The sequence below is a fragment of the Moschus berezovskii genome, chromosome 13, assembly GCF_049115385.1.
Source record: "Moschus berezovskii isolate FMDL1 chromosome 13, NW_MosBer_1.0, whole genome shotgun sequence".
NCBI classification, from domain to species: Eukaryota; Metazoa; Chordata; class Mammalia; order Artiodactyla; family Moschidae; genus Moschus; species Moschus berezovskii.
Window position 1 is genome coordinate 898,588 of NC_142472.1, and position 26,970 is coordinate 925,557.

Genomic DNA, 26,970 nt, shown 5'->3' on the forward strand with positions numbered 1-26,970 from the left:
TGGACGCGTCCACAGTGAACAGTGATGTGAAGGAACACTCGCCAGCTGTCGCTGTAGCTGAGTTTTGCGCTTCTTTTCCTGGTTGAACATCAACCGCCTGCCCAGACTCTGCAGGACTCGGTGAAGGATGGTGTGAGGCTGGCCTCAGGGGTCCTGGGAGGGGTGGTCGTGGGCCTCTGCTGGGCGATGGGCCCCCAGGCTGTCAGTACCGAGGACTCAGGTCGGGGGTGACCTCTAGGGACAGTACGCAGCGGGCGCACACAGGTCAGAAGCTGGCAGGAGGCGGAGAGCAGAGGGGAGCATCACCCCGCTGAGCGCGAGGCTCTGCAGAGGAGAGGGCAGCTGGGGCCAAACACAGAGCACCAGCCCTGGGCCAGGCCCCGAGACCCTGTGGGCCCATAGCTTCTTCCCGCAGCTGCGCAGCCGGGACTGGAAACCGTGAGCCCGTCCTCTGGGGCTGCTGGGAGATGGTACTGCTGCGCTTAGTAGGAGCACAGTCAGAGTGGTTTCCTCATGTCTTTTGTTTCCTGTGTCATTTAAATGCACGACAACGGCTTTTCTTTCCAACCATCTCCCACGTGTGCTACGAGCCTTGCAAGAGATGTGTCCTTGATTACAATTTGGTGACCGGTGAGATCACTGCAGAAGAAAATCAGTTTTTAACCATCATTTTATTTATTTTGCCAAAATTGCACTTTCGTGTCTGCTGCTGGCAGGGACCGCAGCACCATTTCTGAGCATTATTGCGAAGACGACGCTGGCGAAGGGAAACCTGATATAAAACACCCTTTCTTTGATATTGATTTAATATCAGAGGGCCATTTTCTCTTCATCTCAACGAGATGCTAAAAGGAACTTGAGGTGGATAGAAAGGACATTTCCTGAGCAAGGTAATGCTCATTAACCTAAAATAAACGACAGCTGTTTTCCTTCCTTTGAAATGTCTTCGCACATTTTTTTTTATATATATAGAAGGGAGCTTGTAGCTATGTGTTGACACAGCGAGATTCTGAAGGATAAAAGTAATTGCAAAGGACACATTTTTGCCTGTTAGTGTGTGTCCTTCATTCTTTGCAGTATTGAGACATAATGATCAATAACACCGTGTAAGTTTCGGGGGCAGGGCATGAAGATTTGATACATATATGAATGGTTACTTCATCAGATGAGTTAACACACCCACCACTCTAAACAGCTGCCATCTGTGTGCACATGTGTGGCAAGAACGGTTAAACTCTCTACTGTTTGGCTCAGTTCGGTTGCTCAGTCGGGTCTGACCCTTTGCGACTCCATGGACTGCAGCTGCCAGGCCTCCCTGTCCATCACAATCTCACAGAGTTTGCTCAAGCTCACGTCCATCAAGTCAGTGATGCCATCCAACCATCTCGTCCTCTGTCGTCCCCTCCTCCCGCCTTCAATCTTTTCCAGCCTCAGGGTCTCTTCCAGTGAGTAAGCTCTTGTGTCTGTAGTGTTAGCAAGTTGCAAATATTCGACACAGTTTTAATAGCTTCAGTTCCCACCCTGAACACCAGATTCGCAGAACTTAGGCCTCTTATAACTGAAAGTCTGTATCTTTTGAGGAATACTCGCTCCGTTGTTTCCTCTACCTCCCAGTCCCTGGAAACTAGCCTTCTACTCTCCGTCTCCATGAGCTGGACTTTTTGGATCTCACGATAAGTGAGATTGTGCAGCATTTGTCTTTCTCTGCCTGCCTGGTTTCACTTTGCACAACGCCCTCGGGCCCACCCCTACTGGTGCCAATGGCAGGGTCTCCCCTCTCTCTTGGCTGATGCAGGGTCTCCCCCTCTCTTGGCTGAATAACATCCTGCAGGACGAGCTCCGAGTCTTTGGTCCACTCACTCCCTGCTGCGGGCTTCGTTGTTTCCAGGCCCCGGTTATTGTGGATAAGGTGGCATTGAACAGGGAGCCAACAACTCTGAGATCCTGATTCCATTTCCTCCAGATAAACACCCGGAGGTGGGACTGCTGGACCACAGGGGGGTCCTGTTTTAACTGTCGAGGACTGCCCCCCCATACTGTTTTCCACGGTGGTGGCCTATGTCCCCACCCACAGGGCCGTGGCCCTTCTCTGCAGCTGTTTGACTTTCTGATGGTGCCGTCCTGACAGGTGGGCAGTGCCTCTCATCGAGGCTCTGATTCGCATTTCTCTGATGACTAGTGAGCCACTGTCCTTGGATTTGTCGGCTAATTATACGTCTTCTCGGGAAAAATGCCTTTCAAGAATTTTGACCATTTTAAAAAGCAGAGACATTACTTTGCCAACCAAGGTCCGACTAGTCAAGGCTATGGTCTTTCCCGTGGTCATGTATGGATGTGAGAGTTGGACTGTGAAGAAAGCTGATCGCCGAAGAATTGATGCTTTTGAACTGTGGTGCTGGAGAAGACTCTTGAGAGTCCCTTGGACTGCAAGGAGATCCAACCAGTCCATCGTAAAGGAGATCAATCCTGGGTGTTCATTGGAAGGGCTGATGGTGAAGCTGAAACTGCAATACTTTGGCCACCTCATGCGAAGAGTCGACTCACTGGAAAAGACTCTGATGCTGGGAAAGGTTGGGGACGGGAGAAGGGGACGACAGAGAATGAGATGGCTGGATGGCATCACCGACTCTGTGGACATGAGTTTGAGTGAACTCCGGGAGTTGGTGATGGACAGGGAGGCCTGGCGTGCTGTGATTCATGGGGTCACAGAGAGTTGGACACGACTGAGCGACTGAACTGAACTGAACTGAACTGAAAATCATATTACTTGTGTGATTTGGTTGCTGAGCTGCAGGAGCTCCCTATGTATTTTGGATGTTATTTGTTCACACTGGGTTCACAGAGTCTTCCCTTCTCTGCCGTTTTCTAGAGGCAGTTGGGTGAGGTTTACCAGTGAAACCATCTGGATCTGGATATTTCCTTTTCAGAACTTTTAGTGCAAGGTCAGTGTTTTGAGAAGGCTGCACACCTATTCAAGTGACCTGCTTCACCGTGGTTGATGTCGGGCCACTTGTGGTTCTTGAGGGATCGGCCCCTCTTCTGAGGCTTCACATGTATGTGCCTTGTTCTCACGACTCGCTTTTGATCCTGTAGTGACCACAGGCTCTGCAGTCATGCTTACTGTTTTATACCTGATATTGCTGATTTGTGTATTCTGTTTATCTTTCTCAGACTTTCTAAAGGTTTGTCAATTTTGTTAATTTTTAAGCAGAAGAACTGAACTGACTTTGTGCTTCATCAATTTTCTTGATGTTTTTCTGTTTTAAATAATATTGATTACTGCTTTTATCTTTTTTTTTTTCATTTTTCTTGCTTTGGACTTGTTTTGACCTTCTTTTTCTGATTTCTTGAGTTGGGAACTTATATTATTGACCTGTAACTTTATTTTCTGAAATTTTCTTGTCAGCACTGCTTTAGCTGCATTCCACAGATTTTGACACGCTGTATGTTCATCTTCAATGACAATGTGGCTTTGGGGGCCCTTTCAATGCCATTGTGGCCTGCTTATATTTCAGCAAGGTCAAAATGTTACTAAGCATGTGCTCACTTTGTAATTAGAAAAATGAAAATTCAGTGTGACGTGTGTCTTCTGCCTCCTAAGTCATCACGGAAGATGCCAAGTCTAAGTTAACACCGGGGTCAGCGTAACGGCCAAGAGTCATGGCCGGGAAACAGGGGGCAGAGGGTATGCGCTGGGGCTGGGGCGGAGGGGACAGGCCGGCTGCATCGGGGAGGAATGGCTTGCTGGCCTCTGTGTCTGCCGGGTTAAGGCGTCCATCTCTAAGACCCCGTCCAGCACCTGAGAGGTGTTTGCGAGGTGACCAGACTTGGACGCAGATTTAGGACCGCAGGCTCTGAGGCCAGAATGCTCTCTTTTAGAAAGTGAGATGAAAGACAACACAGTCTTCATTAACGGACAGAATAATTTTCCACACTTACAACATGGCTCTGGAAATTGCACCTAATATTCGTGATGTTGTTTGTGACTTGTGTGTTTCAGGTGGGCAGCAGAGCTCTGGACGGTGACCAGTGCACCCTGCAGAGAAAACCATCCCTGCTATGGAATCAATAATCTCTACAGCCCAGACTCTTGTTCATTGATTAGATGGGGAAGCATCTGCCTGCAGTGCAGGGGACACGGGTGAGCCCTATGTTGGGAAGATCTCCTGGAGAAGGGCATGGCAACCCACTCCAGTATTCTTGGGTTCCAACCCACTGCAGTACTCTTGCCTGGAGAGTCCCATGGACAGAGGCACCTGGCGGGCTACGGTCCACGGGGTCACAAAGAGTTGGAATGGCAGAATGACTAAGCGCTGTGACTGTTGAAATGATTTTATATATTTAGAAGTTTCGCTATTTTTCATCTTCAATTTTAATACAAGTAATAATACAACATTCGCGTACATGTAGTGCTGAAGTAGGCTTCCTTTTAAAATAGACTCAATGACAAAATTAATCTCTTTGTTGTTCAACAGAATCTTGAAAAATTCAAATAGTGAAATCTACTAGTAGGCATTCCGTAACCTCTTATATAAACTCTTAATTTTCAAAAGTTTATCAGGTATTTTTAAAACATTAACTTGTTGAATCCTCGCAAAGTTTGGCAAGGTGAATATGTTCATTCTATTTTAAAAATTAGAAAATTGCAGTTGGAATGAGAAAGCTGCTTGGAGTCATACGTCCACTAGCAGGCACTGAGCCCTGCCTTTCCGATGAAGCCTCAGGACACTTTGCCGTCTCCCACTTTCTCTTGTGACGGCAGGGTGAAACAGTCTCAGAAGCGTCCTGAAGATGAGACACTCTTCCAACATCATTTTTGAAGACAGCATTCAATTCATTTGACACAGCAACAACACACTCCCGATTACACACACTCCCGACTAGCTCTGCAGTAAGGCAGGGATCGTGGGCTAGCATAGAAAAGCGAAGGATAAAACGTCTGCTAGGCTTTTTCTCTAAAGCCGGTTGATAGGATGAAGTTGCCATTCCCCGGTCTCACGCTGGCAATCCACGCCTCTGAACAGCAGAGGGCAGCACTGGGCCGGCGCACGGAGGCCGTCCGCAGTGACCACCGCGCCTAGCCCGCTCTCCTGACTGCCCGGCGCAGCCCATTGGGGGCCTCTAGGGCGCTGGTGGCCTGGCGCCGCGATGAAGGGGGCGTCCTGGCGGGTCCTCTGTGGGTTTGCGGGAGGGAGGGGACAGTTGAGAAAATTCTGAACCAACTACATTTCCTCCACCTAGTGATCCTGTCAGACTTCTGCATCCCATGGAGTGAACGCTTCCTTCAAAAATGTTCCTACTTTATGTCCAGCAGCAAGAGTTCCAAATGCTTCCCCAGAAACAAAGAACCTTAGATTTCCACACAGCCCACCGGGGACTTTTGGAAGGGGACCAGCACTCACTGGGAAGGAAAACTAGCATACTGCTTTAAAGAGGCATACAGAGATAGCAGCTTTGACATGGTGGATGTCAACTGGCAAAGAATTCTTTTTCGCTTGTGGGATCGTCGTGCCCTGACCAGGAGTTGAACCTGGGTCACATCAGAGAAAGAGCTGAGTCTTAACCACTGGGCTGCCATGGAAGCCTGCAAGATGTTTTAATACACAATTTTATATATTTAAATTTTTATCACCTAATTTTTAAATGAAGGGTTAAAATAAGGAATATTAATACATTTTATGTTTGCGTGTTCAGTTGTGTCTGATTCTTCACAGACCCATGGACTGTAGTTCAGATGGCAAAGAATCTGCCTGCAATGCAGGAGACCCAAGTTCAATCCCTGGGTCGGGAAGAGCCCCTGGATAAGGGAATGGCAACCCACTCCAGTATTCCTGCCTGGAGAATTCTATGCACAGACCACGGGGTCCCAAAGAGTCAGACTTGACGGAGTGATTTTACTCACTCATGGACTGTAGCCCACCAGGCTCCTCTGTCCATGGGATTCTCCAGGCAAGAACACTAGAGTGGGTTGCCATTTCCTATTCCAGGTGATCTTCCCGATTCAGGGATTGACCCCATGTCTCTTGTGTCTCCTGCACTGGCAGGCAGTTTCTTTACCACTAGAGCCACCTGGGAAGCAATGCATTTTATAGGCCATCATTCATCAAACAGAGATGTAAAACTTACATTCTAGTTAGTAATTTAGGTTTCTTTTACAGTTACTCTTCGGTAGTGTGTTGAGAGCAGAAAGAACCTAGCCTGCAAGAGACATGAATCCTAGACTCTGCTTGACCGCTTGGCGCTGTGCCAGCTTAAGCAAAACCCTCAACTTTTCTGAGCCTCAGGCTCCCTATTTCTACAGCTCAGGTCACAATATCCTCATCAGGGAGGCCTGGCAAGGAGAGCTGTCTCATCTCTGACGCCTGGTTGGCAGCAGAGACATAAGCGACGCCGGCACTCAGGGTCACTAACCAGAGCTCAGCCTGGGCAGCAGTCAGCTGTGCTCCCCTTCGCAGTGGGCCTGCCTCGACCGTCCTGGCCAGGAAGCCACGGTTCCAGCGCGGCCGAGCCTCTGTGGTGTCCCGTGGGTGGTCCACGGCATGGGGGGGAGGCGCTCGCACGCCCCACACCCTGCCCACCCCCCACTCGCCCGTGGCGCTGCCTGGCCGGCCTGGGAAGCAGAGGCAGCCCGACACCCTGCCTGCTCAGGACTCAGGCTAAGAGAACACCATCCCCAGGGACATGGCTCTGACAGACTCAGCGTCTGGGTCTCCTCTGAACTCATGGCTTTCCAAATGGACTTCAGCCGGGGGTTTGGGTCCAAGGCTGACTTCACTGGCTTTAGTGTTCTTTACGTATAATGACAAAGCGTTTGAAAGCAACGGGACTTCAAAGATCGGGGAGAGGAAGATTCGTCACGTGAACTGTGACATGTCCTTACACAATGGCCCATGGCCATTCAGGGTCAGAGGAAGACTGGGTGTGCAGGTGCACATTAATGCAGAACACAAGTTTGCTGGAGGAGGGCTTCCCGGTGGTCCAGTATTGAAGACTCTGCCTTCTGATGCCGAGGGCTCAGGTTCCATCTCCAGTCGGGGAGCTGAGATCCCGTATGTCTCACAGCCAAAAAGCCAAAACAGAAAACAGAAGCAATATTGTAACAGGTCCAGTAAAGGCTTAAAAAATGTCCAGGTTAAAAAACCTTAAAAACAGAAGACTAATGGGGGCTTTCCCTGTGGCCACACTTATGCCTGATTTTTATCCTTCAGGTGTTTTTGTGGCTTCTCAATTTTTCCACATACATTTGCTATTTTGCGGGCAGAAAAAAGTCTACTTTAAAATAATCATATGTGAATACTGCCACTGAAATAAAAACAATTTGTAAGTTAATATATGGAGAGCATTTCCCCAACTAAAACGGTGACAAAAGAAAACCCTATAAATACAAAATGAATGCTTAAATTGAAAATAAGAGGCCACAATGCCAAGACACTGAGGAAAATGGGGTAAAACCTAATAAGACCTAGTAGAAATTAGAACAAAGCATGTGTCATTGATTGGATTGTTTTCTCCCAGGAAAATAAGAAATCCTATCGGTTTATGGCTAAAATGCTGTTTGGAATTCCAGAAATAGAGCTTAGGCAGTGATGTTGTGTCTGGAAATTTGCTCTGAGAGCCCAGGGAGGAACAGTGATCTGATCGGAGACACTGGATGGTCTCATGGTTAAAGAGCTGAGGGTCAGCTTGGAGCAGAGTCAGGGGAATGACAGTCTGGCTGTAAAGGGAGTGAAGTCTGTCTCTTTCCCGCACCCGCCCCCCCCCCCCCCCCCGCCTCTTCATGTACATGTCACCTTCGACCCCCATCTGTAAACAAAGGTGAAAAATTAGGCAAGAAGTGGGTGTTGTTCGCATGTAGGATTGTTGTGCTGAATTCTTTTTTTCTTTTAAGGTTTATTTTGTCCATGACTGCACTGGTCATCACTGCTGCATGCGGGCGCGCCCCGGTTCTGGCGAGCAGGGGCTACTCACGAGCTGCGGTGGGCAGGCGCCTCTTTCTGCGGTTTCGCCTGTCGCAGGTCACGGGCTCCAGGCACTTGGGCCTCGGTAGTTGTAGCTCATGGGCTTAGCTGCCCTATGGTACCTGGGATCTTCTGGGACCAGGGATCAAACCTGTGTCCCCTGCGCTGCCAGGTGGATTCTTTACCACTGAGCCACCAGGGAAGCCCTCTCCTGAATTCTTCATGGCTTCTGAGTTTCAAAGCAAAGCAAAGCAGATCTGCCAAACATAGAGAAGTAGTAACTGAATTGCCCCAAAGAACAAAGAGTCACCTAGTTTGAGGGGGAAGGAAACTCTGAAACAACCCCCTTATAGCTCAAAGGCAGCTGTGGACGCTGCACAGTGCAGCCACTCTTGGGAAGTGCTTCTGTGAAGGCTGGTGAGGGATGCTGGGGTGTCAAGGTCAGGTGAGGTCTGAGTGGACGAGGTGTGGTCCCCTCGGTTCTTTCAACAAGAATCCCAAATTTATGAAATACCTCAGTTTTTGCTTTTCAGATCAGAAAGCGGGCGAGGAGAAGTTAAACAACCAGCCCTCGTCAGGAGCAGAGGCGCCAAACACCCTACCTCTGGTCTCGGGGCTCTTCCTGCATTTTAGTAAGTCTGTCGCTTTTAGAGAAATTAATCTTTTATTGAAATGCAGTGGGCTTCCAAAGCTGTGTTATGTCTATAACTTCTAAACTGTAAACTGAGTTTGCACATAGGGAGCCTTCAGGCCGCAGACCTGGGAACATCCTCACGGTAATTTTATATTCACATTATACTCCGAATGTGAGCACCGGGGAGGGACTGTGCGGGTGTGTGGTCTGTGCAAACTGAAACGTTACCGTGTAAGACGGTTCGATTCTGTGCTTCACGTTATACAGACTTGCCCTGTGTATCCCAGCTGTGTCTTTAAACAGACTCTCAAGCCGATTTTATGGGAAAAGAACAAGCAGCGGGGTCGTGCGCGATGGGTTCTGGGTCTGCCCCATGGTCCTGGGAGGCTCAGCAAACAGACCGTCGAGACCAAGAGCAAATGCTGTTCTCTGCTCTGCAGAGATGAGCTGAATTCTGAAGCTGCCAAGGTAACGCAAGACAGATATTTATAGAAGTGAGTGAGCCGCCCAGTCATTTCGTGTGCTTCAAATCAAGCCTGGAGCACAAAATCCCAGCCCGGGAGAAAGAATCTGTTCAAACTGCCTGGGACACCCCAGCGGCCACAACAGCTCCTGGAAGGTTTGCAGCCGAAGGTTCTGCGGCCCATGGAGGCTCCCTGGCTCCCATTGTTGACTTGGGAGCAGCATTTGTTCTGTGAAAGGAGGCCAAGCGCTCTAATCATCCGGAAAGCTAATCAACTCCTTTTTTTCAAACGCTTGATCAGATTTCTCCTTTGCAGCGTTCCTTGGATTCCTCAGGACTGAAGGGCTGAAGACCCGGGAGTCGCTCCGAAAGGTATCAGCACTCAGGAGTGTCTAACGACAGACTGAAATGGACGGCCCTTCGGTGCTGCCACTCGGATGTGAACGCTGGGTCCACCCCTGGCTGAGACCTCAGCAGAGGGACTCATGGCTTCGGGGGACAACGGGGAGAACGGGACGGGGCTTGTAGAGATCAGCGAGGGCCTATTCCTTGCTGGACACAGAGAGCAGGTCACGGGCCCATCACTACCCTGTGACCTGGTACCGCTGGGCCAGGCGGCTCTGCTGGCCTGGTGGACACCGTGACCCAGTGGTCCCTGCAGAGGGGTCCTGGGGGTCTTGAGTAGACGGAGGAGGCCTGGGTCCCAGAAGCGTCACAGGCTCTGGGGCACTGGGGCCAGCATGGGCCCGCAGCAGGTTTAGACTGGGTTTATCAGTCTGATTTAGCCTGGGATGCCTCAGCCTGATGTCAGCGAGGTGGCCGTGACCAGTGGTGAAGCCAGATCTTAACTCCCTGCCCGGGAATTGAATCTGGGAAGCCTGCAAGGGAACCAGGAATCCTAGCCACCAGACCAGCAAAAGATACAGGCTAGAAGCTGTTTCTCCCTGGATCTTTGCCCCCGGTGAAAAACGCGTTTATCGTGGAGAAAGAAACTGTAAATGCGGGTTCAATGTTCATTATCAGAGACACAGCACAAGAGCAAGTGGGACGGCACCCAGGGCCGCAGCTCGTTTGGCCCAGACAGAAGCGGGGCAGAGGCGCACACCCAGAGAGAGCGTGTGTGGGCGCCGCCCCAGCGAAGGGGGCGCAGAGCAGAGCAGCCAAGCATGTCGGGTCGGCCAGGCCTCTGTCCGGTGTCTTCCCTCAGCCAGTTACGGGCTGCTTTCCCCACCGGACCCACCCGGGGACCCACCCTGGGTGAGCACACCCGCCTCAGCCAAGCGGACCTTGAAGTGAAGGCTTCTGGGAAGAGCAAGACTCACTACGGCCTGGCGTTAGCCCTTGACTTTTGACCCACAGGAGCCTTTTGCGCGTGTGTAGTGTCTCTTTTGTCCCAAGGAGGCGGAGCGGAGATCCCTTAAGCCTTCACTCGCACGGGCTTTGCCCCTCTGTCCTTGCCTGGACTACTGCCGCGACTGTCACCTTAACGTGCTCACAAAAGGCAGACACTGGCTGGCTGCCCCGTCTGTGCTGTTACTTCCGTTTCGGAGGCTGGAAGGGTCCTGACCAGCAGGAGGCTGACTGTAAAGTCTTCAACTGGAGCCCACCCATCTCTTGTCTCAGAAAACGCAGATAGCTGTAAGTGTGCAGCCTGAAGCCCACTTGGTGCCCCAACAAATGCAAACGGGAAGCCAGCCTGGAACCCATCTGTCCCCTAACTCAAGCCGACTGACTGTGCCTGGGGTGATGGAATAGGGCGGAGGGCAAGCAGGGTCAGGCGGGAGGCACTGTCCCCTTCAACCTGACCCGAGAGGTGTGTCTGGTCCCCAACCCTGGAGGCAGGTTCCAGGTCTCAAAGATCAGTGGCCAGCGCCCCGTGCTGATCTCAGGCCAGACACTGCAGACGCGGCCCCAGCTCCGAGGACGGCCTCTCCACTGCACACCTCCACCTTCTTCACGCCTCATGACGGCTCTTCTTAGACTTGAGGAATCTTGAAAAAGTTGTTCAACCTTCTACCAAGGGAATCAATGTATTCCCGGTCACCCCCAGACAACAGAGAGAACAGTTAACCAGATGGTGAATGAATTGGGACGTTCACGTTGGTAAATGCGTGGTCAAATGGGTAGAGATGAGGGCAGGGTGGAATTCTGTACCCAAATAAGGATGTTTCATCCCTGCTATGAAAAGTCATCTCTTTTCTTTTAAAAGTGTTTTAAAATTAATTTAAAATATGTTTAAAATCAAAGAAGCAACATTCTGGTTGAACACCATATTAAAAAAACATGATATGCTTCAAACACTGTAAATATACAGAAAGAACATCAAAGAACACGGGCAAAGACAATGCTGGAAACAGGCTGGGCAGAGGATTTCTGCTTCCCGAGCTGGGCTGAGAAGGAAAGCAAGGACTCAGTCCTGACGGTATTTATAGTAAAGCCATGTCAGGTGTCAGCCTTTGAAAACTGAGGCCAATTTTTTAAATTTGCGAGAAGCAGAGTAACATGCTCACGAAACAAGATAACAGAAAGGACCGTGGCTCAAAAGACTTCTTGACTTCTGAAGTAATTTATCCGTCTACTTACAAGGGCTGGATGACAAGTTCCTGAAATACGTGCGTTTTCAAGCCTAATTGGGGTTTCTCTCTGTTGATCTGATGTCAGAACAGCAAATCATTATGGTCTTGAAAAAGAAAAGTGAATATTAATTGAAAAGTTCACTGGAATTTGAAAGACTGTTCACTAGTTTCAGTCAGTCAATCACTAACAATGTTTATAATGATGGAGTTGGGTACCAAAAGCTTGATAATCACAAAGCTTTCCTTGGAGGTGGCTTGAGTGTGTTTTCCCCACCATGTCGAATGTGACGTGAAAGATAGGAAATGAGAGAATTTTAGATCTGGCCCAGGTCAAGGGGAAGGTAGAGCACCTCGTCACACGGGGATGATGGGAAGTTGAGTAGCCAGGGCAGAAATGGTCTCCCATAGGACTCGGCCTCAGGCGAAGGGGCCTGCTTTACAGAAACATGAGGCAGCGGCACGTCGCAACACCCATCACCCCGAAGCGCTGGGCTGACAGAAACTCGGGACTTCAGTTAGAAATGACGCGTCCACATTGCCTCATTAACTGTACGCCGCCCTAACGCAGGAAGGTAGGGCGTCCTTGATGGTGCAGTGGGTAAGAATCCACCTGCCAATGCAGGGGACGTGGGTTTGATCCACGGTCTGGGAAGATGCCACGTGCCTTGGAAGGACCAAGCCCACGTGTGACAAGTACTGCAGCAGCCCTGCCCTGGAGCCCGCCTGCCGCAACGCCCGAGCCCGCGTGCTGTAGCTGCTGAGGTCTTTGCCCCGGAGCCTGTGCTCCGCAGCAAGGGAAGTCCCTGCAGTGAGGAGTGGCCCCCATCCACCGCAGTGAGAGCAGAGCAGCAAGGATCCAGCACAGCCCCAGATGACCAAATTAAAAAAACGTTCATAACAGGGGAAACTGTGTGCCTGGAGGGGCGGGGGGCATGAGCGTTTCTGTGCTATCTACCCAATTTTCTCTAGGTCTAAAATGATACTCAAACCCACTGTCTACACGTTATTTTTTAAGAACTTACAGCCACGTGGGAATGTCAAAGGGACACAGGAGTCGCCTGAGGGGGCTCCCGGGGCGCAGACTGGAACAGTCTGAGCAAGGAGATGGGTGGCGCGCGACCGGACGATGAGCATCCACAAGTGCACACCGATGTGCGTGCATCGCTGAGTGGACAGACAGGGGAGAGTAGACTGATCTCTATGCGGAAGAAATTTACAGAATCTGCGCGACTGTTCCACGCTGAGGGAAGGGGACCACAGCGCCCTCCTCCCTCCGGCCAGGCTGCACGGTGAAGGTCTCCCAAAGAGCACGAAAGAGAGAAGCAACCCACACTGACGAGGGCGGCCGGCCGAGGGCCACAGCAGTGGGGAGACGCCCCCGATGCACTGCAGCCTTCACGAGCTGCGGCTGGAACTGTGCCTTGCCTCTGCAATCTTGGCACATTTATGGCTAAGCCATTGGTGACCGATTTTGGTTTCAACATACCTTCTTAAAATGTTTTCTCGTTCCTCCTGTTCTGTTCACTTTTCTTTCTTATTTTTAATGGATTTTTTCTTTTTTTTTTTTACTATTCTATATTCTCCTGTATCATCTGTCTAGAGCGAGGTAAAGAGCTTGAGTTATTTTAAGGGACTGGCTCACATGAGTGTGGGACTGGCAAGTCCACAGTCTGCCGACTGGGCTGCAGGCTGGGGAAGCGGGGAAGAGTTGGTGCTGCAGCTTGAGCCTGAAGGCCGCGTGCTGGCAGACTCCCACCTCCTTGAGGAGGGTCAGACTTTTGTTCTACTCAAGCCTTCAACTGATCAGATGTGGCCCACCCGCACCATTTACTCAAAGGCCACTATTTCCATGTTAATCTCATCCCCAAACCCTCTCTCAGAAACACCGAGAACAGGGTTTGACCACACACCTGGGCACCACGGCCCAGTCAGGGTGATGACACCCACCCTCACTGCATGAAGATCCCGATGCGGCTGCCATTTCTACCAAGTGGGCCCCCAAACTCTGGGCTAAGCATGGGCTGCAGGGTCACCCTGTCAACTCCCTTTACCTGGTGAGCCACAGCTTTTCGCCGGAGCCTGCCCCTCTGGAACCTCAGCTGACGGTCTGCAGCCGCCCTGCATGGGGGCACATGCTCTCCCGGCTCCCGTTGTGCGGTGGGGCTGGAACAGCCCTGGTGAGACCACAGGTGCACGTCTCCCTAGAGACCCGTCGCTTCTTCAGGCACGGGTGCCTGCCAACTTGTGGTCCATCTCTGGTTGATTTCCCGTGCCATGTCTTGGTTCATTTGGGCAATTTTGTCCAGTTTCACACTTTTTTTGGGTGGAAATGAGTTACTTACATCCTTACCCATCACCTCTGTAAGTACCTCTGGCTTCATGTATTCTGAAGTCCTGTCCTCAGGCACACACGCAGTTACAGGTTTGTCTTCACAATGAACTGACCCTTTTAGCAGCACGAGATGTCTTTCTCTCAGGACACTCTTTGTCTCCAAGTGTATTCTACCTGGTGTTAATGTGACCACTCCAGCCTTGCTACACTTGCTGTTTTCATGGTGTATCTTTTCTCCGCTCATTTTCTGCCAACTGATGTGTGTCTTTGTATTAAAATACATCCTCACATGACCTGTGATTGGGTCCTGCTTTTTTCCTTCACTCATTCTGCAATCTCAGCCTTTTGATAGAGTGTTTCATCCACTGGGCTTCCCTGGTGGCTTACAGGGTAAAGCGTCTGCCTGCAATGCGGGGGACCTGGGTTTGATCCGTGGATCAGGAATATCCCCTGGAGAAGGAAATGGCAACCCACTCCAGTACTCTCACCTGGTAAGTCCCATGGACGGAGGAGCCTGGTGGACTGCAGTCCATGGGGTCGCAGAGTTGGACACGACTGAGCAACTTCACTTTCCTTTCCTTTTCATCACTAACACACTTGTTGCAGTCATTGGTGTGGTCGGGTTGGATTTATGACAGTTCTGAAAGTTTGCTTTCTGTTTTCCTCTGTGATTTGTTGCTTGTCCACTCTTTCATTCCTTCTTCTGGATGACTTGAGTCATTTTGAATTCTGCTTTATTTGCCACTGAGAAGAGCCATCCTGGTTCTCTAGCAAATCAAGGAAAGGCCAGACTCTGCACACACACGAGGAGGGGATCCTACTGTGTTGAGAAGGTTCAGCGGTTTGGGTTTTCACGTTTTACTCAAACATCTCCCTCCCAGATCTCGGAGTCCACTTCTTCTCAATTAATAATCCACCCTTGATAGGAGAGACTTGGTAGGACTGTGTATTCAACTCACATCATAATTTACAACTCGAACAATCAGGATTGGAGTCTGGTCCTCAGTTCTGATGACTCAGCAGGCAGAGAATAAGAGATTTCTTCCAGGGCTGTTGTTGAGGCTCCCCAGTTCTGTCCATGACTGCGCCACTAGCTAGAAATGCAAGGGCCCCAGCTTGCCACACGCACCCAGCACAGTCCACACCACACAGTCTCTCTGCAGTCGTAACGACAGCAGCCAAGCCCCATCACAGTGGCTGCTGAAATCCCCCATGTCTTGTCATCAGCCAGGGCTTTGTCCCAAGAAGCCACTCAGCCACATAAGCCTTTTCGGTGGTCCAAAGGCCGGCCCCCCTCTCAGTGTTGTGTGATTAGTTATCTGGGGCTGGGGGCGTTGCTGCTGTTGTTCAATAGCTAAGTCTTGTCTGACTCAAAAGTGTTGGGGCCTCAGCCGGGGGTGGGGAGGAGCCGACACCGCTCCATGAGAAGCTCGAAAGGACTGATGCTGAAGCTGCGATCCTTTGGCCACCTGATGCAAAGAGCTGACGCCGGGAGAGCCTGAGGGCAGGAGGAGAAGGGCACGACGGAGGCTGGGACGGTTGGATGGCGTCGCGAGTCGGTGGACACGCGTTTGAGCAGGCTCCGGGAGTCGGCGATGCACGGGGAGGCCTGGCGGGCCGGGTCCACGGCTCACAGAGGAGACACGACCGAGCGGCCGGAAAATAACCAGACCCCGGGGCAGTGCGGGTGCTCGGCCGCGCAGACAGTCACGGCACCCCCGTGCTTCCATAAACGGGCCTCTTCCACCACAGCGAAAGCAGAACGGACGGCCCTGTAGGACCCGCGTGGCCTGCGACGGCGCTCCCGCGGGCTCAGGCCCTCGCTGGGCGCGAGCGGGGCCGTCCGAGCGCCGCGGGCGCGAGCGGCCGCCACGCCGCAGCCGGAACCCTTCCGCCGGGCCGCAGTGCTCGGGGGAACTCTGAGGCCCGCGCCCCGCGGCCCCGCGCGCCGGAAGAAGCGGGGCATTGTGGGAGCGGCGCGCGTTTCGGCGGGTTCCGTTAAAATGGCGCCCTTCTCGCCGGCGCTGCCCGCGGGGCCTTAGCCGGTCGGGGAGCCGGGAGCCCGCGGGGCCGGCGCGGGCAGCCCCGGGCGAGGATGGCGACCCCGGACCAGAAGTCGCCCAACGTCCTGCTGCAGAGCCTGTGCTGCCGGATCCTGGGCAGGAGCGAAGGTAGCGGGGCCGCGGGCGGCTGCGGGCGCTCGGGGTCGCGGCGGCCGGGCCGGCTGAGTCACGGCGGCCGCGTTCGGCGAGCGCCGTGCGGCGTCTCCGCCGGGGCGGCCCGGGGGCCCGCGGGCGCCGGCTGGCCTGTCCGCGGGCGCCGCAGTGCGGGCACGAGCGTCTGCAGGCTTTGCGCGAAGGCTCGGCGGAGCCGCGGCGTTGCGACGGCGCCCTGCCCGCCCGCGGCCCCTGAAATCGGCCGCGCCGTCGGTCTGGCCGGCTGAGACGGCTGTGCGCGGCCGCCCCGACGCGACCCTGACTCCGCCGTGCGCGCTTCTCCTGCCGCTCGGCTCCCCGTGAGGCCCGGCTGCCCCCGCCGGCGGGCCCTGCGCGAGGTGCCGCAGCGGGAGACAGGGCCGCCTCCCCGAGGTTCCTGCTTCCCGTTAACCGTGGAGGGCAGCGGCCACCTCTGCGCGCCCACAGGTTGAGGAGGCGGTGCCCGAGGACGGAGAGAGCAGGGCAAAGGGCTGTTGAGGGAAAGCCGAGGAAACCCGAACGGAGGCGCGAGGGTCGACAGCGGGCGGGGTGCCCCGGCACGCCTGGGCCAAGGCCTTGAGGCGGGTGGCGGCCCGGCTGTCTTCCTAAGTTGCCTCCAGCTCTTCCTGCACTCCGAGTTGCCTTTCTGATGGGACATCCGGATCGTCCAGACCTGAGGATACCCAGAGACACCAGGGAACTGAGCCTGGTGGTCAGGGCTCACTCACGTTTCACTGGGGTTTGCTTTAAACCAGCGGGCCCTCAGTGTTCCTCCAGAGTGAAGCCACACATTCTTGTGTTACCATGGTCACAGCTGGACTTTGAAGACGTTCATGGTGCGGCATCGTGTTTCTCATAATACTTTCTTTTTTTTTAAAATATTTGAGGATCCTATCGATTGACTTAGTTTCACCCATTCTAGGAGGCTGAAAAACTTCTTTTCAGAAAGTTCTGCAGCACTCTCTAATTTAGAATTTTGTCTAAATTAAGAGTAAATAGCCTCCTGTACACCTTAAACTTACAGAATGATGTGTCAGTTATATTTCTACAAAATTAGAAGGAAAAAAAGTAAGTAACCTATGAGAGCCTCTCAGAATAAAATATAAAATGCATAAAAATGATGCTCTCTTTCCTCTGTTCTGGACAACTAGGATTGCCAAAGAGTTGTATTCACAGTGTCCAAATTATGCTCTGTTCACTGAAGAATTCGTAAGTCTTTAATAGCTTCCCTTGTTCTGTTCTAACTTATTCTGCCTTATGAGTTAAGCAGCAGCGCCGTCTGAGATTTTGAAAGACGTTCATTCGCGGGTGTTTCCTTTCTTCACTCAGTAGAACGTTTGATTGACTGCTTCCTTTTCTAGTGATGTTACAGACAGCTGGCCTCATGCTTTTATAATATATTGCTTTTTTAATACTATGAAGTTGAAGCAGTTTAGACACGTTACTTTTTGTGTGAATTTCATATGAATTATTTCTTCATAAAGTATTTTAAAAAATTTGTAGTTGGCCTCCAGGGACCCTCAGAAGCCAAGCCCTGAGCTCTAATGGTGCTTGACGTTTTTATAAAGTTAGTGTAACCATTATTTCCCACCTTGTCCTGCTTATAACACTTGCGGGTTTGCTGGAAACACTCAGTGCCAGCCAGTGACAGGGGAGGTCTCAGCACCCCTGAGCCGCCCCTGGAGAGCATTTTACTTATTATTACATCTTTGGACAGTCAGCGTTTTTGTCTCTGGAAACGTCGTTGTTGACATTACGTCGCTTCACCTCTGCCAGAGGCAGCATTCGTTTTCTTACTTTGTAGTCCTCTTTCTAGTCGGAGAGTAAGGAGACGCGCAGGAGTTTCTGTTGGGTTAAGTGTTTCAGCGCAAATGCTTGGGTGGGGCTGCAGTCCCCGACACAGTGCGGGGAGACGGCGACCTGACCTGGAAGCCCCGTGTGGGGGCCGCGTGAAGCCCCTTGTGGGGGCCGCGTGAGGCCCCGTGTGAGGGCCGCGTGAGCCCCCGCGCGGGCAGAGGTGCGTGTCATCTTGGTGGCTCATGGCTGCAAGTGGCGTTGCTGTGGGTTTTATGATTTTGGGAGATGGTGAAGAGCTCTTGATGAAGTTTCAAATGAAGAATACTCTTACTCTTGGGGAATTGAGTGTGTATTAGATATACATTTAAACTTGTCATGTATTATTAAAATGTTCACTAAATGTTGATTAATGGGTATGTTACTTTTTAAAGGATTAGGCTTCATTTGAAAATTGTACTTAATCGGCTTGTTGTTATTTTAAATGAGTTAGTATTTAAAAATGATATTGGTTTATACTTGTAATACAGTATAGATAGATGTAACCCCCATAAATAAAACCTTCCAGGGGTCCTCAGTCGTAGAAGTATAAAGGGGGCTCGGGACCGAAAAGTTTGAGAGCTGCAAACCTAGAGCAGTGTTATGGTTTGTTTTTGTTTTGAGTCTCACTTTTCAGCCAGTTGTGTGTTCAGTGTGGCCTGTGGTCCCCTGAGGAGCTGCCGGCCAGACGGCAGTGGAGCGGGGAGGCCTCCCCGTGTCCGCTGGCAGGCCTTTCCACCGCGAATCCGAGTCCGTGCACCACGTCTGCTGAGACCATGGTGTCTGGCACACGGGCATTCTGACCTGCATCTGGGCTGGGGATTGGTTTAAGAAACAGCTGATGGGAGGCGGTCTGAGGAGCTGGGGAGGTCAAGGTTCTCAGTGGACGTGAGCGAGGTATCCTCGCTGGTGCTGTGCGCCGGGCTGGTGGGCTGGCGGGGGGCGAGCGGCGGGTCTGTCGGCTCTGGTCAGGACCGCCCTGACTGGAGGGGCGTTCACGCCAGGGTTAGGAGGCGTCATTGTCTGCTCCTTTGGAGACATGCTCCGATGGCCTGGAGGCTGTGGCATGGTCGTGGAGGGACGTGCTGGAAGAAGCCGAGTCAGCAGGTGTAGGGAGAGAGCGAATCAGCCACGATGGCGCTGGCCAGGCCCTCTCGCGCCACCTGTTGTGAACACCTGGTTCTGTGGCAGCCGGGACCCCTTACAGCGCTGCGTGTGCACGCCACAGTGTGCCCGCTTGGCGCGTTTGGTCTCTAAGCACCTGTGAGCTCCACACATGTGCGCTCCACCTGGAGTGCCCTGGGGGCTGCGTTACGGCCCCTTGCGGTGTGTCCACTGGGTCAACCACGAGAGAACACAGTGAATCTGCTGCTACGGCTGCGGTGCCAGTCAGGGGACATTAGTTTTGTCTGCAGTTCCTACGGCTCCTTCCATCTTCTTCCAGCTTCCCTGCTCCCGCCTCCCTTCCCCTGAGTTCAGCCAACAGTGAGACACGGCCGACAGCAGGGTTTACTGAATCGCCTTGTTTTCTTTGCTCTCGTAGGTTTATACCTTCAATCTCCTTTTTTCTCAGTTTAGTGGGGTTTCTGAAGGGCATGGCGACACGCATCTGTGTTTAAGCCATCCTGTTTATCTGGAATGGCACATATGGTTAAAAGTTACTGCCCCTGTTGGCAGCTTGTGGCCACTCCTGGTGTGTGTGTGTGTGTGTGTGTGTGTGAATGCACACATGAGTAAGCGCTGCTCTGCTGGTCCCGTGAGGTGTGTGTGTGTGTGTGTAAGCCCTGCTCTGCAGGTACCATGGTGTGGCTGGGACTTTTCCTGCTCCTTTTCTTAGGCTTATCTGTCCAGTTAGTTTTTTGGCTCCTAGAAGCTCTCAGACTTCGTGGCCTATTGCTGTCTCCCTTTCTTTGCCTCTTAAACACTGTTTAGTCCTTCATCCTGTTGCCTTGTGGCCCTTCGGTCCACTCAGGTAGGACCTGGGCAGGTGGGAGGTGGCTGCCCAGCGTGCTGTCTTGAGGAAGCCGGAGCTTCCGGTGCTCACCGCTGCACCTGATTGGCTGTAACTTGCATCCTCTGTTTACCTTCCAGCCGATGTGGCCCAGCAGTTCCAGTATGCCGTGCGCGTCATTGGCAGCAACTTTGCCCCAACTGTTGAAAGAGATGAATTTCTAGTAGCTGAAAAAATCAAGAAGGAACGTATGTATTTTTTCAAGTGTTACCTCGTGTTGCATTGTTAAACTTGTCAAAGCTTAAGAATGTGTGTGTGCACCCAGATACGTCTCTGTGTATTTCTGTGTCTCTGTGCGTGCGTGTTAATGGAGGGACAGCTCGGTTCTTTTACTGGAACTTGGAGGGAGGGGGAGGTTAAGTACTGCTTTAACAACACAATTTTGGTTAAGAATGTGAGGAAAATGAGAAGGTTTAATATCACTTGCTGCTTCTCTTGTGATTCACAGTTTTAATCTTACACGCCTTTTGAGCAGATAACCTAGCATATTATCTTGGCGGTTAAACAGCCGTATGAGTTGAGTACTGCGTCTGTTGACTGTCACCATACAGACTTCCAGTGCTTTGGAACTTCCTGTTGAACGTTTTCTGAGATGGTCCCGAAGCTCTCCTACACCTTGTCACCTTAGAGAAGAAAGCTGTCCATATGTTAGCACCTGGTTATGAATGGGTCTCTGACTGTGTGTTCTTGGAGAGGCTTTGAGCACCAGGACCCCTTGTGAGAGCTGCTCCTGTCCCGGTCCGAGGGTCTTCTCTAATTGCCAGGTCCCGCTTCCTCATAGTTCCCGGGACTTTGGAGTGGGTCCCAGCTGCCCAGGACACAGCCTTGGCCAGTGCATTCTCCTTGAGGGCCTGGCTGTCGCAGGTAGTAACGATGCCATCTAGGAGGAGGTTCTCATGGCACCGTTCCTACCCGGCCCGGCTGTTGCATCATTAACTGTTTGGCTGGCATCTGCGTGGATGTCCTGTTTCAGAGCTGGGTGCTGTGGCGGGTGGGGGTGGGGCCCTGGCACGTGAGCGGCTGGGTCTGGGGGTGGCTGGGTGAGCCGTGCAGGACTGAGGTGGTTCAGACCTTGAGGTGACCTAGCACCTAGGTGTGTGTGAGGTGGGGTGGTAGGCTGTTTGTCTTGCTGTGAACACTTACTTTCCTTTCTTGTCTGTAAAACCGAACCTGAGAACATTGTAGTTCCTTCTTGATCTCTGATGATTAGCACATTTTGGATCACTAGTGAGAACCCCAAAACTGGCTGTGTTCATAGACCGTTTGCTTTGTAAATGCACAGATCCAGGCCCTGGGAACAGCTGAAAATAGTCTGTCTTCAGAGTTAAAGGCCTGGCAGCCATGCTGTCGAGTGGGTCCTGAGGATCTGTTTTCAAGAAGGAAGTTGTAACTGTGTGCAGATTGTTCTTCTGTGTGTTCTCCGCGGTTTGAAGCAAGGCTTGCTGTGTAGACGTAGCGATCTTCCTTTGCTGGTTACCCACTGGTGTCCACAGCTGTTCAGGCCCTTGCCCGAGTGCCCGACCCTGACGTGGGCCCAGGCTGCCTCTGTCAGCTGACTAACCTGGTGGCACTTTGCCTCACTGACTCTTCATTACTGTTTATAGATAGAAATGATGGGATTTTCAGAGATTCTATTACTTTAGCTAATGTTCACGTACATTCTTGGATTCCAGCCTAATTTTGTCCATATTTTACAAATTTCACTTTTTTGATGACTTGATGAAATTCATGGAACGGAAGTGACTTTGGTTGTTCCGACTGTTCAGCTTGGGATTCCCTGCAGACGTCAGTTACCTGTTGCTGTGGGGACAGTGCCGTAGGAGTGAACTTGTGTTACTAACACGCTCATCTCCGGCCTTTCAGTGACCCGGCAGAGACGAGAAGCGGACGCGGCGCTGTTTTCGGAGCTCCACAGGAAGCTGCACTCGCAGGTACCGCACGCGGAATCTGGAGGAGTGACTGCACTGCGCAGCCATCCTGTCCCGCGGTGGATGACCACGGAGAGTGTCTGGAGCTGTCGGGATTAGAGCTCGCAGTCCTTTCCAGTCTGCTCTGTTTCGTCTGTGGCACCCTCACAATAAGCGTAACCTTGTTTGCTGGCCGCTTTGGTTCCTTAGGGCAGTTGGGTTTACGTGGATTCATTGCTTTAAATCTATTTTTCCATCTTTGATAGTATATATGAAGTTACGAAACAGGAACTTTTTTGTATGGTCATTTTTAGGCAGATAGTTTTAAACTGCTGTATCATTTGCTTTTCCTAAATTTTTCTGTATTTTTAAAAGCAGCGCCACCCGTACATAGAAAATTGCTAGGGTCTGCTTATCAGATGTCATATCCCAAGGTGCTCATAATCCTTACCAAGACTGCAATGTGGGAGACCTGGGTTTGATCCCTGGGTTGGGAAGATCTCCTGGAGAAGGGAACGGCTCACCCACTCCAGTTTTCTGGCCTGGAGTCCATGGGATTGCAAAGAGTCAGACACGACTGAGCAACTTTCACTTTCAAGTTCCTGAACGGGAGATTGATCAGTGAAAGCTGCCACGTCTGTTAGTGTTGGCTGTTCTATGATCACACATTTAGGTGGTTTGATTTGAACGGTTGCTTTCCACAGTTCAGTTTGGAACCCTGAATGCTTATTCCTGAAACAGTAGCCGACTTCCTGGGGCTAGGACAGCCACTGGGTTCAGGGCGAGGCTGGGGCGAGTGCGAGGTGTCAGGGAGCCGTGTGCCCGCTGCTCGCTGCGGAAGGTCTGGCTTGTGGGGCTGCAGCTGTGGTCCCTGCTCGCTGCGGGAGGTCTGGCTTGTGGGGCTGCAGCTGTGGTCCCTGCTCGCTGCGGAAGGTCTGGCTTGTGGGGCTGCAGCTGTGGTCCCTGCTCGCTGCGGAAGGTCTGGCTTGTGGGGCTGCAGCTGTGGTCCCTGCTCGCTGCGGAAGGTCTGGCTTGTGGGGCTGCAGCTGTGGTCCCTGCTCGCTGCGGAAGGTCTGGCTTGTGGGGCTGCAGCTGTGGTCCCTGCTCGCTGCGGAAGGTCTGGCTTGTGGGGCTGCAGCTGTGGTCCCTGCTCGCTGCGGAAGGTCTGGCTTGTGGGGCTGCAGCTGTGGTCCCTGCTCGCTGCGGAAGGTCTGGCTTGTGGGGCTGCAGCTGTGGTCCCTGCTCGCTGCGGAAGGTCTGGCTTGTGGGGCTGCAGCTGTGGTCCCTGCTCGCTGCGGAAGGTCTGGCTTGTGGGGCTGCAGCTGTGGTCCCTGCTCGCTGCGGAAGGTCTGGCTTGTGGGGCTGCAGCTGTGGTCCCTGCTCGCTGCGGAAGGTCTGGCTTGTGGGGCTGCAGCTGTGGTCCCTGCTCGCTGCGGAAGGTCTGGCTTGTGGGGCTGCAGCTGTGGTCCCTGCTCGCTGCGGAAGGTCTGGCTTGTGGGGCTGCAGCTGTGGTCCCTGCTCGCTGCGGAAGGTCTGGCTTGTGGGGCTGCAGCTGTGGTCCCTGCTCGCTGCGGAAGGTCTGGCTTGTGGGGCTGCAGCTGTGGTCCCTGCTCGCTGCGGAAGGTCTGGCTTGTGGGGCTGCAGCTGTGGTCCCTGCTCGCTGCGGAAGGTCTGGCTTGTGGGGCTGCAGCTGTGGTCCCTGCTCGCTGCGGAAGGTCTGGCTTGTGGGGCTGCAGCTGTGGTCCCTGCTCGCTGCGGAAGGTCTGGCTTGTGGGGCTGCAGCTGTGGTCCCTGCTCGCTGCGGAAGGTCTGGCTTGTGGGGCTGCAGCTGTGGTCCCTGCTCGCTGCGGAAGGTCTGGCTTGTGGGGCTGCAGCTGTGGTCCCTGCTCGCTGCGGAAGGTCTGGCTTGTGGGGCTGCAGCTGTGGTCCCTGCTCGCTGCGGAAGGTCTGGCTTGTGGGGCTGCAGCTGTGGTCCCTGCTCGCTGCGGAAGGTCTGGCTTGTGGGGCTGCAGCTGTGGTCCCTGCTCGCTGCGGAAGGTCTGGCTTGTGGGGCTGCAGCTGTGGTCCCTGCTCGCTGCGGAAGGTCTGGCTTGTGGGGCTGCAGCTGTGGTCCCTGCTCGCTGCGGAAGGTCTGGCTTGTGGGGCTGCAGTGTGTCGTCCTCTCTCCTGCCCATCAGGGCCTCTGATGAGGGTTCGTGGAAACCAGTGCGGTCTCTGTGACAGCTGTGCACGGATCCTGGGGTGACTGCTGGCATCTGAGTGCTTTAGGACCTGGGCTTCCCAGGAGTGCGTGGTGCCGAGACCCACATCTTAGACTTTAGAATTATTGTCTTTTTGTCTGATATTCTTTTGTTATGGCCTAAGTCAGGCTTATGTAGGGGGAGGCATTCACACATTTTATGATGGCACTAGTCTGATAATCCCTGTGTTTGGGAAGCTGGCTATTGAGAGGATTATTTCAGGGAGGACTTGTCGTGCATCGGGAGTAGGGTAATCTAAAAGCTTGTGTACATCGGGACTTGGGGTTAGAGTTCAGGGGTTAAAGGGTCCCAGGGGCTTGGGCTCTGAGAACATTCTCTCGCCACCTCATGGTGGCACTGTGGCGGTGCCATGTCGCCAGGTGGGTTTTAAAATGCATTTCTATTTTGGGAAAGTGGGGTAACTTAGGAGAGGTGAAGGTAAACCTGAAGAGCAGTACAAAGCTTTTCCTCTGATGTTTTCTTTCTCAACAGGGAGTTTTGAAAAATAAATGGTCAATTCTCTACCTCTTGCTGAGCCTCAGTGAGGATCCACGCAGGCAGCCGAGCAAGGTGAGGCTCTGTTTGCGCATCGCGGCGCCGTCTTAAGGCATGATGTCTTGTTGGGACAGCTATGCCAAGTTTTGGTAGGAATTGGCTTCTGTGCTTAACAAAATAGTATTAGAAAAGCAAAAAACTTGTCTAGTGTTCTGGGTGGCCGTGAGGGGTAAGAGTTTTTTTTTCCTCTCTTGGTTTTTAAGGGCGATTTTAGTTAGTGTGTTCTGTTTCCTTAAGATGTCTTTGAGAATCCTGTTATAATAGTTCTTCAAATATAACGTCTGGTTAAGTAGAGCATGAGCTATTGGTGTTCAGATTTTTGCTGTGTAAAGTTACTGTTAGCCCAGCTTCATTATTCTTTGAGTCAGAAGGTCTTCTAGGGTTTTTCTTTTGTTTTCAGATATCATGATGAGCATTAATTACTGTTATGTCTTGAAAAGTTCATTGTCTGTGGGCTCAGGTTTTGACCCATGCAGTGTTTGAAGGTGCGATTGGGCAGCTGCCCAAGTCCCCGAGGGTCTGGTATAATGAGGTGCCCCACCCCAGAAATCTGAGAGCTTAGGAGGTTGGAGAGCGTGCGCGAAGGAGTCAGATTTACCTTGAAAGCCACAGTGTTGAGTAAGGAGCCTTCTTTCCTTATAAAACAATTCCAGACTTTTAAAGCTATTCGAGTAATTATTTGACTTTTAGTTTGCTTAGTTTCTGAATAAAATGTTTAGTTATCAGACCATGTGGGCGTCTTGGGATTTAGAAGCTTTCTAAAACTTCTGTTGGTTTGAGCAAGCTTCAGAAATGCAGCTGATTTACCGTTTGAGGAACACAGCCCTCTTTTATCGTGCTTCGCAGATGCTGCGTTTTTTGTTTGTTGTAAGTTGAAAGCTTGTGGCGACTGTGCCTTGTCAGATGATGGTTGGCACTTGTAAGCAGTGCGGTATTTAAGGTGTGCGTGCCGCTGTAGAGACTCGGAGCTCTGTCCGCTCAGCAGGCGTCGTGCAGTGTAAGCATGGCCCGCAGGTGCCCTGGGAAGGCGGACGCGCGTGCGGCCCGCTCCGTCGCCTGCTTTCCGCGGCTGGTCTGGACCGTCTCTGAGGTCTGCCTGTGCGACTCCAGCCACAGAAACGCAGCAGAAGGGAGAAAGGGACGGAGTCTGAGCGGTCTGTCGGCTGGGGAGAGCCGTGTGCTTCTGTGCCTGCATTCGCGGTGCGTTTATTTTCAGGCCTCCAGCTATGCCACGCTGTTCGCTCAGGCATTGCCACGCGATGCCCACTCCACGCCCTACTACTACGCCCGGCCTCAGACCCTGCCCCTGAACTACCAGGAGCGCAGCGCCCCGTCGGCCCAGAGCTCGGGCAGCCTGGGGAGCAGCGGCATCAGCAGCATCGGCGTGCACGCCCTCAACGGCCCGACCCCGCCACCCGCGCCCCTGCCGCCGGGGTAAGCCAGCGCTCGCGCGGGGCCTCCCTGGTGGGCCGGGGCCGCCCCAGAGCCTCGGGCGCGCCTGGGGTGTCTAGGCCCTGGGTCTGGCGTGCTCTCTGATGGGAGTCACCCGTCTAAGCACGCCCTCTGGGTCGCTTCCGTCCTCGTTGACTGTCGGGTTGGCCGCCTCCCGACCTGGTCTTGCACCTGCTGCGGGCAGGGCCGGCTTGCAGGGAGGTAAAGTTATTGGAAAATAGAATGTGTGTCCAGACACAGGGATTATAAACAGAGTCTAGGATTTTAGAAAGACAGCATCATATACCCCAAAATTTAATCTGAAACTCATATTCTGGCTGAAAAAATCTGGCTGAAACAGACTTTCTTGTTTTCATCTTTAATATAAGCAGTTGAAATAATTATTGTCATGATATTGAAAAAGCTGTGTAGAGAACTGTGAACTGAAGTGGTCTTTTAGACTTTTTCTTAAATTTAGAACTGTATTCAAAACCATAGTTTGATTCGGTGTCTCCCCTGCTGGGGGGGAGGGGTGTGGGTAAGGCTATTTCCGGTTCCTTCTGGAGCTCCCTGGTGGGCCGCCCGCGGGGCGCTCGGAGCGCCGTCCTGACCTGGGGTGGGCCTCTCCGTATGGTTGATGTTGCTGTGTGTTTAACGCTGATGGCAGAGCACACTGTGTGTTTGTGTCACGTGCTGTGAAGGCTAAGAGAGAGTGAGGACAGGGCAGGGGGCAGTATCATCGGTTTTTACTCAGCGAACGCTGATGGGTTTCCAGGGTACAATCAGTAGTGAATCCTAGAGTGGTCTGAGCTGGGGACGTATGTGGGTGTTTGCA

General features: G+C 52.5%; 1 protein-coding gene across 1 annotated transcript in view; it reads left to right on the forward strand.

Moving 5' to 3' along the window:
• Positions 1-15,938: 15,938 nt before the first annotated feature.
• TUBGCP3 (tubulin gamma complex component 3) overlaps positions 15,939-26,970 on the forward strand; it is a 32,931-nt gene continuing 21,899 nt past the window's right edge. Inside the window, exons 1-5 of the mRNA XM_055426727.2 lie at positions 15,939-16,134; positions 20,083-20,190; positions 21,866-21,933; positions 24,642-24,719; positions 25,921-26,138. Coding sequence (XP_055282702.1) covers positions 16,059-16,134; positions 20,083-20,190; positions 21,866-21,933; positions 24,642-24,719; positions 25,921-26,138 — 548 coding nt within the window. The 5' untranslated portion in view covers positions 15,939-16,058. The remainder of the gene's footprint in view (positions 16,135-20,082; positions 20,191-21,865; positions 21,934-24,641; positions 24,720-25,920; positions 26,139-26,970) is intronic.